This window comes from Cetorhinus maximus, chromosome 13 (genome assembly GCF_964194155.1).
Source record: "Cetorhinus maximus chromosome 13, sCetMax3.hap1.1, whole genome shotgun sequence".
Lineage (NCBI taxonomy): Eukaryota > Metazoa > Chordata > Chondrichthyes > Lamniformes > Cetorhinidae > Cetorhinus > Cetorhinus maximus.
In genome coordinates this window covers 5,249,387-5,261,822 of record NC_135891.1, presented here as the reverse complement: position 1 = coordinate 5,261,822, position 12,436 = coordinate 5,249,387, and the positions used below count along the sequence as shown (strand labels likewise).

Genomic DNA, 12,436 nt, shown 5'->3' with positions numbered 1-12,436 from the left:
GGGCTACTCTACAGCTGAAAAGCAAATCACAGTACAAATAAACCTGACACAATGCATGTATTAATATAACATACAGCTAGTCTGAAAAATTAATGTTCCTGTGCTACCCAAATTTTGTATATTTCAGAAAAGAAAATCAGGCGAGGTATAGAAGATAAAAGCAAAATACTGCAGATGCTGGAAATCTGAAACAAAAACAGAAAATGCTGGAAAAACTCAGCAGGTCTAACAGCATCTATGGAGAGAAAAACAGAGTTAATGTTTCGAGTCCCGTCTGAAGAAGAGTCATACAGACTTGAAACATTAACTCTTTTTTCCCTCCACAGACGCTGTTAAACCTGCTGAGATTTTCCAGCATTTTCTGTTTTGTTTGAGGTATAGAAGGGGACGTTGGTTCCCTTATACTTGGTTTTTGCAAGATGATAAAGTTAAAGTTACTCCATTGGGGGTTTTACACTAGAGCATTATCACATTCCTTGAACAGACAAAATCAGAAAAGTTAAGATAACAATTATAGGTCAAGAAATGGATTAAGCAAACAAAACATTTTAAAATTCGAATGAATGAAAAGAATAGCTTAAAATGCTTTAAAAAAATGAAACATACCTAACATATAAGCTGCTCCTTCATCTCCAAATCCATCATTATGAAAGCTATTTTTATCACCGTTTAATGCAAATGTTTCTTTTGCAGCATTATTGGAATTATTTTCTGGTGTTTGAGCAAAAATGGATTCACTGGTGCTCATCAGATTGTCATCCAATGTACCATTATGACTTAACATTCCATAATTATCACCTGGCAAAAACAACAAGTACTTACAAAATTGTGTTTTTTTAAAAAACAAAAGGACACAAATAAAATGGTGAAGCCATAGCAATTCTGAGAACGCAGACATTTTCTGCACTTGAAAAGCCCAAGTTAGCTACGAGTAGGATTAGCAGTGAAGATGAGTGTTCACTGCAGTACTATGTGCAGTTTTGGTCTCCTTAACCAGGGAAGGACATACTTGTCCTAGAGGGAGTGCAACGAAGATCCACTGACTGGTTCCTGGGATGACGAGATTGTCTTATGAGGAGAAACTGAGGAGACGAGCAGAAGAATTTTCCAGTCGACGAGCAGGGGCGGGGCCCATTCACCGACATGTAAAATGACGTTGGGCGGGTGTCCCGACGTCACCGCGTGTCATTTAGATTTTCAGTTTGGCGGGTGCACAGCCGACTCGGCTGTGTGCCCGCCGAACTGTCAAAGGTCTATTAAGGCCTGTTAAAAAAGAATTAAAACAGTTAAATGAGCTGCCTGTCCAACCTTAAGGTTGGAGGGCAGGCAAAGAGCCCAGGCGCCCTTCACATTTTTCATGAAACCTCATCCATGGGCGGGATAAGGTTTCATGAAGTGTTTTAAAATTCAATAAAAATTATTTTAAAAATTCACTGACAAGTCCCAGCTCCTGTGGCACTGTCATCCACTGGTGGGAAGCACTATGTGCTTCGTGTGCGGGCAGGGGGAATTCCCTAAAAGGGAGATCGCTTCCACTTTGAAAAATATTAAAAATAGAAAAAAAAATTCCCTAACATGTCCCCCTCATGTGACAATGACACATGAGTTGGGGCATGTTCATAATTTACACAATAACTTTATTAAAATCTTTAAAACCCTGCATGAAACCTCATCCCACTGCTGGATGAGATTTCATGTTTTCTCTATTTGCCGCCGGGGCTCCTGGGTTGGATGGGCAGGTCCTTTAATTGTTTAAATTATCCTGTCAATGGCCTCAATTGGACATTGACACGTCGGCAGGTGCACAGCTGATTTTGCTGCACCCCCAGAGGGGTTCCACGCTTGCCGACAGCAAAATTCTGCCCATTGGGTTGTGAATTTTTGGAATCTCTGCCCCAGAGAGCTGTGGGTGCTCAGTTGTTAGGCATATTCAAGACAGAGGTCAATAGGTTTTTCAGTAATAAGGGAATTAAGCAATATGGGAAGGTGGAGTTGAAATAGTTCAGCCACAATCTTGTTGAATGGAGCAATAGGCTTAAAGGGCCAAATGGCCTACTTCAGCTGCTATTTCTTGCGACAAAACCTGCTATGAGATGAACAAGAATTGCTCAGCTAAACTTGCTTTTAAAGTTTATTAATAGAAAATTAATTACCTTCCCAGTTGGCTCTCAAGTCAGAAAGTTGTGGGTTCAAGTCCCACTCCACAAACTTGAGCATGTAATCTAGGCTGACACTTCGATGCAGTACTGGCCATTGACAGGCTAACTAAGATAATTAAAGACCTGCCCGTCCAACCTTAAGGCTGGCGGGCAGGTCAGGAGACCCAGTGGGCTTCTGATAAAGCATGAAACCTCATCCACTGGCGGGATGAGGTTTCATGTCGGTTTTTAAAAAGTCTAATAAAGTTTATGTCATTTTTATTAACATGTCCCATCTCTGACATTGTCACATGAGGGGGACATGTTAATAATTTTTTAATTTTTCTATTTTTTGACTTTTCTTACCTGTCACGAATCTCCCTGAGACAGGACTTTGCCTCAGGGAGCAGTGCACTCTTTCGTGTGCATGCGCAAAAAAGCGCACTTTGACAGATGGGGAATCCTTCCACCCCCCGCACAGGAACAGGCTGCTGGGTGGGACTTAATTGGCCCGCCCACTCAAACTGGCGGCGTGCCCCGTTTCGGTGGCGGGGGTCGGCTGTCCGCCCGCCGCCGAGCCGGTGGGGCCCGCCCGCCATCCGAGGACAAAATTCTGCCCCTAGTGAAGTGACACTTAACAAAACATTTTCTCCTGCAACAAAGCAGGGTGCTGAGCCATGTTGCCAACTTTCTGTTACATCTATGCTAGAAAAATGTGCCCTAGATTGGGCTCCCATAAAAATTTTTGTTCGATCAATTTGACATATTAAAGACATTTTAGCACACAAACAGTAGTGTCTACATCCCATCTTTGATTTGCTTGAGAAGTAGAATGAGCAAGCTGTAATTTTGGAATGGGATCTCAAAACAGCCATGATATCAGGCTGATCTATTCAAGTAGCGATTCTGAAGTTCGCTAATTCTTCTGGCTGAAACTACTCCTATCATGGGAAGAGGTTCTGTTTAAGAAGTTTTAGCTCAAGGAACTGGAAGATTCACAGAAGAGCTAAATTCAGTCCCCTGAGAAAAACAACTAGGTTTTCATATCACTGCCAGAGTAGTAATCTGCCACAGCAGATTGCCTGCAATTTATAGAACCTGCCCAATCAGGCAGATTCTACAGCTGGTTGATGATTCACTCCGCAATATTACTGACCAGGATATGAAGATGAAAACCCACCCCATGGTGAAGGGAGATGAGTCCGCTTAGATTTTTTAATTCATTCCACAAAATGGGATACACAGGTTATGCCCCATAAGAACACATTCAGAAAATATAGAAAGCTACAATATGAACTTGGATTTCATACTGAAGTACATGCTCCAACACCGACACTAATCAATCCCATAAGGCTTTGATGGGTACCAACTCCAGGGGCTGAATTTTATGGGAGGGTGTATTGCTCCCCCCAGTAGAAAAGTCAGTCGCTTAAGGTTGCCTCGCAGCGATAATATGCTGGGGGTGGCCTTAACGTGGTGTGAATAGAGCTTCGCCCCTCAGGGGTAGGAAATCCCTCCCTCGTGAGCTGCCAGCCAATCTGATCGGCTGGCAACTGAGTAGTCCCAGCAGTGCCAGAACTCAGTAGTGGGCGCTGCTAGGACTACAAGGAGTCCAAAGAAGAAGATCATGGCGTCCGGACTCAAAGGTGAGTCCCAGGGCTTTTGGGTAGGGAGGATTGTGGACCCTAGGGGAGGGGGGTGGGTCAGGCTTTGGAGGCCAGGGAGGAAACACAAAGGGGAGGTATCATTTTGGGTGTCTGTCCCCAATGAACAAAGGGCAGCCACCAAAGGAGGTAACCCCTCCTTCGCACTGTTTCACCTCAGATGGTGCCAACCATATTATGGCAGTGGAGGCAGAATTCGGCCTGTAATTGCCCATTAATTGGCCAGTTAAGGGCCTCAGTAGGCCTAAGGACAGGCAGGCTGCCTGATGCCTTACCTGCCCACTTTATTATGGGGACAGCTCAGGGGTGGGTGGAGAAGCACTGGTTTAGCCACTCGTCCTATTTTATGTGACCCCCTGCATCAAGCATGCCTGACGGGGCCTGTAAAATCCCCCTCCAAAGGTCAAGTGAGTGAGCAGAGAGACCTCATCCGCAATGACAGTTGATATGCGTTTACAGAGCAGTGTCAACTCCAGTATCTGGGGCACGACCATATAATTTAGCAACTTTCTTGGTTGCCATTACCATTGCCAGTTGAACAGCACCCTAAAGGGAATGAGGTTCCTTTTCCCTCAAAGCAGAGATTTCCTTCAGGCAGAATTACCAATGAGAGACTCAGAACTGGAAAATCCAAATCAGGAGAAAGAAGTAAACCATTTATTTCTCCCCTATTCTTTAACCAAATATTTTTGCTAAATTTCAACGTTTTTGCTCTCCCTCCCACCCCAATGGCTTAACATGTATTTCTTTATGTGTTTCACTCTCCCTCCTCACCTTCTGCAATGTAAAATGCCTTGAGATGTTTTCAACCATAAAAGCACATATACGTTGTCATTGCTGCTGTTGCATGATTTACAACCATCCCAGTCTAATGTCTGCCTCTAGCGGTTAGAAATATTTGCTTATTCTAAGGGCTGTCATGTACTCACTACGTACTGTATGGAGAAATTTCTAGATATAATTGCAGATCATGAGTTAGTTAGGCAGTAATTTTAAAGAGTTATAATCTCTCCTTACCAAATCCATTATCCTGAAGAATACTGCACATATCTTCTCTAAGGGTGATCGCCTCAGCCGTGCTCTGGTTTAGCGTAAAGTGCTCAGCAACATCAATTGCACTAGAGGCAAAGTCAAATTTAATTTAGTAGCCGCCACATTCTTATACTGTAAAACAGTTACATTTAATTCTCCAGAAACTGCATGTAGTTCTGCAACATAATTTATTCTCACAAAACTATACAGGCAATTATGCTGTTGTTGAATTAGCCAAAGTTAACCTTAGTTTTACGTAGGTAAATTTCTCAAATCTTTTTATATTCAGCAAAAGTGCAGATAGAATCATGATTAAGAAACAAATTGCTGAGAACTGTCAAATGCATAAGCCTGGGGCTGTGGATTTGATTTTGTGTTTCTCCACATCTAATGAGCTCCAAATTTCAACCAGTTTATTGAAGGGAAGTATCAACATGTCAGAAGTAAACAAACACTTCCCTTTAGCAATGTTAGAGATCCTTTTTGCATTATAGCTCTGGTGGTTCACAGATAAGTGCTGAACTCTCAACCTGCAATGTGCTAAAATACCCAGCGCTGGACCACTTTTTAATGCAGACCCAGTGAAGTACACTGACTTTGTCATCTTTGGAATCTTGTGCACTGCTTCCTACTTTTTCAACAGCACTACTTAAAATCAGAGGACTCTAATTAAAACAAGGGGCTGGATTATACACTGAGAGCAGGCTTCCCGCATCCCAACGAAAATGTCGCCTTCACATAGCTGCCTCACCTCACTTTATTTTTTCAGGCAAGAGCCCTTTAATATGAGGCCAGACTTAATTCATCTCCAGGATCTGCACATCGGCGTTGCTTGCAGGGGCGGTGGCCACCTCTGCTGCTATAAGTAGGCCGAAGAGGTAGCTGGAAATGGTGGCATTAGCAGTAACGTCATTGGGCTAAAAATCCAGAGGCCCAGGCCAACACCCTTGAGACGTGGGTTCAAATCTGACCACAGAAGCTAGTGGAATTAAATTCAATTTTAAAAAAATCTGGAACTGAAAGCTAGTCTCAGTAATAGTGACCATGAAACGATCATCAATTGTTGTAAAAATCCATTTAGTTCACTAATGTCCTTCAGGGAAGAAAATCTGTCATCTTTACTTGGTCTGGCCAACATGTGATTGCCTCTTAACCACTCTCTAAAATGGCTACTAAGTCATTCAGTTCAAGGACAATTAGGGATGAGCTACAAATGCTGGCCTTGTCAGCAAAACCCACATCACATCAAAAAATAAAGGAAAAAAATGCAGCGATAAACCCGGACATTCAGGTACATCAGGATCTCTTACTTCGGCATTGCTCATGAAGCTGAGGGAGGGGAATGCTACATTTAGAAAGCACAATCTTTGTGAATTATGTCACTTAAAGTGTATTTGTGAATGCTATGTTAAGTCATGCAACTTCGGTGATTGAGGATTTTTAACTAGAGCTTAGCACCAATCCTATGTGAATTGTTTGCAGGTCAGCATGAATGGAACTGGGAAGCATAGACAGAAAAGCAGGTGTCATCACTCTCATGTAGAGCTTGAACCTGAATCAGATACAATTGTGACGTGTGCAATCCTTAATTGCTACTCTCATACTGACAAGCATGTTTAAAATGTTATAGAAAAGGCATTGTGGTTCTGACAAAAAATTATTACATTTGGACATTTCAGCATACATGTTAGAAGGGGAAGAGGCAAGGTCTGGATTTTAGCCTAGAGGCGACTTCCTTGCAAGGCTGAGGGATGGGGGAAATGGGACCCAGAAGAATGGGTTTCCTGAGTGTCCTGCAGTTTTCTGCCGAGTTCCTGCCCATAGACAGTCTGATGGACAGGGTGGAGACTTTTCAGGTAGGAGGCCTGCTTAATAAGGCCAAAACCTACGAGGGCAGGTAGGTGTATTAGAAGAATGAGACAGACATTGTTAGGCAGAGGTCCAACAGTGATTGGCCATGGGGTGGTGGGAAGAACAGGCAGATCACAGACAGCAGGATTGGGAAGAGGCAGTTTGGGTCACTGGGTAGCTTGTTGGGCCTGCAGGAATCACTCCTTGCCAACAAGGAATTTTCCTGAAGGCTGGGAACCCGACAAAAATGAGTTAAGAAGGTTGTCTTAAAATGAAGGCAGGCAGTTTCATTGTAATATTTAAATAATTAACCAATTTCCAGTGAGCAGATTGGTCAATCGTCCCTTGTTCCACCTCTGTTAGAATCAACAGTGGGTGTGTTTGAGGCATCTTGGGTTCCTGGTTCTGATTGTTTGCATTTTAACCTCTGACCTGATCCCAACCAACAGTTTTTGGGATTCAGGCAAAAGTCATTCAAGGATTTAAGTGAAGTAATGGTAAAATGGATGATTTATGCATATGGGTACTAGTAAAAAATATAAAATGCTCAATGAAATGGCTGACAAACCTGGCCATTTTGTCACTTTAAGAACTTCATTCAACATGCAAACAAAACCTTTCAGTGCCAGTTAGCCACACCAGGAGCTGTTTTGCAAAATAATCTCAAAAGGGTGAAAGTTGTCTCAATTGGTTTTCCACAGGGCTCGGTGTTGGGATCCTTGCTGTTTGTGTTATATATTAACAATTTGGACGTGAACGTGGGGGACACGATTGGAAAATTTGCAGATGACACAAAGATTGGCTGAGTAGTGGATAGTATAGAGGATAGCCGTAATCTGCAAAACGATATAGATGGGTTGGTGGAGTGGGCGGTAAAGTGGCAGATGGATTTTAACATAGAGGTGTGAGGTCATACATTTAGGGAGGTCAAACGGTTACAGGGATTACAAAATAAATGGGAATATACTAAGAGGGGTAGATGAAGTGAGAGATTTTGGCGTACAAATACACAGGTCCCTGAAGGCAGCAGTTCAAGTAAACAAGGTTGTAAAGAAGGCATATGGAATGCTCTCCTTCATTGGCAGAGGTATAGAATATAAAAGTAAGGATATAATGTTGGAATTGTATAAAACACTGGTGAGGCCACAACTGGAGTACTGTGTGCAGTTCTGGTCACCACATTACAGGAAGGACGTAGTAGCTTTGGAGAGAGTGCAGAGGAGGTTTACAAGAATGTTACCAGGGTTAGGAAAGAGTAGCTACGAGGAGAGATTGGATAGGTTGGGGTTATTTTCCTTAGAACAAAGAAGGCTGAAAGGTGACTTGATTGAGGTGTTCAAAATTATGAGGGGAATAGATAGGGTGGACAGGATAAAATTGTTTCCCTTGATGGAGAATTCTAGAAGCAGGGGACATAGATTCAAGATAAGTGGCAGAAGGGTGTAGGGGAGACATGAGGAAGAACTTGTTTACGCAGAGGGTAGTGGGTGTCTGGAACTCACTGCCCAAGTTGGTGGTAGAGGCAGAAACTTTAAACTCTTTTAAAAAGTACCTGGATCTGCACCTAAAGTGCTGTAAGCTGCAGGGCTATGGGCCGGGTGCAGGAAGGTGGGGTTAGAAAGCGCACCTGGGTGTCCTCGGGCTGGCATGGACAAGATGGGCCGAATGGCCTCCTTCTCTGCTGTAACTTTTCTATGGTTCTATGGGTGATTCCAAAGACATGAGTGGCAAAATATGATTGAGAATAAAATAAAAAGAGGCAGGGGTTACTTATACATTGCAATCAATGCAGCATCAGAGAAGACCAAAAGATCCCTTCACCCACCATACACATTTTCATTTCCAAAATGCAGGTGTTAAAAACATAATTTAAATATCAAACCTTAAATTACATAGGATATGCTCCATAGAAATAGGCTATTTAGCCCAACCAGCCCATGCAAGTGTTAATGCTCTGCTCAAGCCTTTTTTTCATAAGTTCATGGGATGTGGGGATCATGGGACCGGCGTGTCCCAAAAATATAATAACTCTCATAATATTATTGTGATTTATTGTAAAAGTAGGTTAATAGTGGGGTTTGGATAGTTTGCCTGTGTGTGGGGGGGATTTAATTGAATTGGAGACAGCTGGTCTGGAGGCTTTGACTCATCAAAAGAAGCTAGGTTTGAAATGCTAAATACGTAAACATGGCTGAAGTTTTAGAATGTGAGGTGAGGAGAATTTGCATTTTTAGATAAATCAAGGTAGTTTGAATTTCAAAGAGATGGTAGGATGTTACATCTAGCCAGAGAAGCTAGGACAAGCAGTGTGTTTATTTTTCCCAAGGGTTATTGAGTGAATGAGTGGGCAAATGCATGGCAGATGCAGTATAATGTGGAGTAATGTGAGGTTATCCACTTTAGTAGCAAAAACAGGAAGGCAGGTTATTCCCTGAATGACTTTAAATTGAGAGAGGGGAATGTGCAACGAGATCTGGGTGTTCTTGTAACCAGTTGCTGAAGGTAAGCATGCAGGTGCAGCAGGTGGTAAAGAAGGCAAATGGCATGTTGGCCTTCATAGCCAGAGGATTCAAGTACAGGAACAGGGATGTCTTGCTGCAATTGTACAGGGCCTTGGTGAGACCACACCTGGAATATTGTGTGCAGTTTTGGTCTCCTTATCTGAGGAAGGATGTACTTGCTATAGAGGGAGTGCAGCAAAGGTTTACCCGACTGATTCCTGGGATGGCGGGACTGGCATATGAGGAGAGATTGAGTCGGTTAGGATTATATTCGCTGGAGTTCAGAAGAATGAGGGGGGATCTCATAGAAACCTATAAAATTCTAACAGGACTAGACAGGGTAAATGCAGGAAGGATGTCCCGATGGTGGGGGAGTCCAGAACCAGGGGTCACAGTCTGAGGATGCGGGATAGACCATTTAGGACTGAGATGAGGAGAAATTTCTTCACCCAGAGAGTGGTGAGCCTATGGAATTCGCTACTACAGAAAGTAGTTGAGGCCAAAACATTGTATGTTTCCAAGAAGGAGTTGGATATTGCTCTTGGGGCAAAAAGGAGCAAAGGATATGGGGAGAAAGTGGGAGCAGGCTATTGAGTTGGATGATCAGCCATGATCAAAATGAATGGCAGAGCAGGCTCGAAGGGCTGAATGGCCTACTCCTGTTCCTATTTTCTATGCTTCTATATTTTCTATGTTACTGACAATATTAGCACCATGAATAGATTTATATTATGAGGAAAGTAAAGTTCCAAAGACACATGGGAACAATGGAATTTGCATTAAAAGGGAGAAACACATAAAGGAGAAGAGGCTATGTGTCAGGGAAGGCATTGTAAAATCTACCAGAAGTGTGAAAAACCCCCAGTATTCGTGCATTAAGCTGCTGTCTACAGAAACCGAAACTAGGAAAAGCCATTTTGAATTCTACTGTCCAGGGTAGTGTGTTAACTGGCTGGAATCTATTTAAAATCTTTTTTTTTTGTTTCCTATTGCCTTAACAGGGGTGTAACTGGAACCCAGATTAATTAGGGGTTTTAGGAGTTATTATAATAGAAATTTATAGGCCTATGTATGTTCTTGGAATCTTTTCTTTTTTAATAAATGTTTAATATAGTTTTCTAAAACATCTCTCAGGTCTTGGTGGACTTGTTACTACTGAATTCAGGGCATGCATCTTGAAATAACTATAAATTGCAATATCATTGTGACCGCATGATCAAGTTTCCCTCGTGGATTTGATCCGCCTGGCACACACCATCTGTTGCATCATAACTAACTGGGGACTCTTTGTGGGATGTTTGAAATTCCTTGATTGGTTCGGAGTTGGTGAATCTTAAGGTTACAAGTACTAGAAGCACTTTGAATTCAGGAGTTGGTGTGAGGGTCTTTTTTTCAAGTGCTAAGTCCGCAAAAATGGCTGTATCCATGGCTAAAACCTTTTTTGGAAGTAGAAGATATAACTCTGGGTTACAAAAAGTATCTAAGGGTAAGTTAACAGAGTTGGCGGATAAGTTGCAGTTGATGTTACCTGTAGGGCTAAAGAAAGCAGACATAGGGCAAAATTTCACCCCCGCCCCTCCCTGGGAGTGCGGGAGCGGGCGGCCCTACGATCGGCGCCATGCCGCCATTTTCCATGGGCGGGCCAATGAAGGCATGTGCACAAGGGAGCGCTCTGATTTTCCTGAGACTATGTGCTGCCTCAGGGAGGTCGGTTCCCAAAGGGAAAAAATTAATCTTTGGAAAATTTCATTAACCATCCATGTCCCCTCATGTGACAATGTCATATGATTTGGGACATGGACATAACTTTTAAGTAAAAGTTAATCTTAATTTTTTAATTCAGTCATGAAACCTCATCCTGTCCGTGGATGAGGTTTTATGCTTTTTCAGGTGGCCGCCAGTGCTCCCGACCTGCCCACCAACCTTAAGGTTGGACGGGTAGGTCCACTAATTGATTTAATTGCTATCTGAATGGCCTCAATAGGCCGTTGACAGGTCGGCGGGCACACAGCTGACTCGGCTGCGCCCCCGCAGACCTGAAAATGCGAATGACGCGGGATGACAATGGGAGTTCCGCCCGACGTTATTCCGTGTCACTTTACACATTGGCAAGCGGGCCCCGCCCTCCCCGCACACCAATGGGAAAATTCTTGCCATAGTTGAAGTGATAGCACAGCATTTAAAGTTGGAAGTGATACCTGACACAAGTGAGTCACAGCTGGGGGTAGTGAGGTATGATTTAGAAATGAGGAGGCTTGAATTTGAACAAGCAAACGAACTGAAAAAACTTGAATTAGTCACAGAGTTATACAGCACAGAAACAGGCCCTTCGGCCCATCATGTCCTTGCCAGCCATCAAGCGTCTATCTATTCTAATCCCATTTTCCAGCACTTGGTCCATAGCCCTGTAATCTTTGGTGTTTCAAGCGCTCATCTAAATACTTCTTAAATGTTGTGAGGGTTCCTGCCTCTATCACCCCCTCAGGCAGTGTGTTCAAGATTCCAACCACCCTCTGGGTGAAAATATTTTTCCACAAATCCCCTCTAAATCTCCTGCCCCTTACCTTAAACCTATGCCACTGGTTATTGACACCTCCACTAAGGGGAAAAGCTTCTTCCTATCTATCGTATCTATGCCCCTCATAATTTTTTATACCTCTATCAGGTCCCCCCTCAGCGTTCTCTGCTCTATGGAAAACAATCCTAGCCTATCCAGTCTCTCTTCATTGCTGAAACGCTCCAGCCCAGGCAACATCCTGGTGAATCTCCTCTGCACCCTCTCCATTCTAATCACATCCTTCCTATAGTGTGGAGTCTAGAACTGCGCACAGTACTCCAGCTGTGGCCTAACTAGCGTTTCATACAGCTCTAACATAACCTCCCTGCTCTTATATTCTATACCTCAGTTAATAAAGGCAAGTATCCCATATGCCTTTTTAACTGAAACAAAAACAGAATTACCTGGAAAAACTCAGCAGGTCTGGCAGCATCGGCGGAGAAGAAAAGAGTTGATGTTTCGAGTCCTCATGACCCTTCAGTTCTGCTGAAGGGTCATGAGGACTCGAAATGTCAACTCTTTTCTTCTCCGCCGATGCTGCCAGACCTGCTGAGTTTTTCCAGGTAATTCTGTTTTTGTTTTGGATTTCCAGCATCCGCAGTAGTTTTTTGTTTTTGCGTTTTTAACCGCCTTCTCTACCAGTGCTGCTGCCTTCAGGGACCTATGGACATGTCATCAAGGTCCGTCTGATCC

At 43.2% G+C, this 12,436-nt stretch overlaps 1 protein-coding gene across 1 annotated transcript in view; it reads right to left on the bottom strand.

Annotated features, from left to right (window-relative positions):
• LOC144689136 (double-strand-break repair protein rad21 homolog) overlaps positions 1–12,436 on the bottom strand; it is an 84,356-nt gene that overhangs the window by 54,729 nt on the left and 17,191 nt on the right. Inside the window, exons 4-5 of the mRNA XM_078556275.1 lie at positions 4,820–4,920; positions 607–798 (exon numbers count right to left, since the gene is read on the bottom strand). Coding sequence (XP_078412401.1) covers positions 607–798; positions 4,820–4,920 — 293 coding nt within the window. The remainder of the gene's footprint in view (positions 1–606; positions 799–4,819; positions 4,921–12,436) is intronic.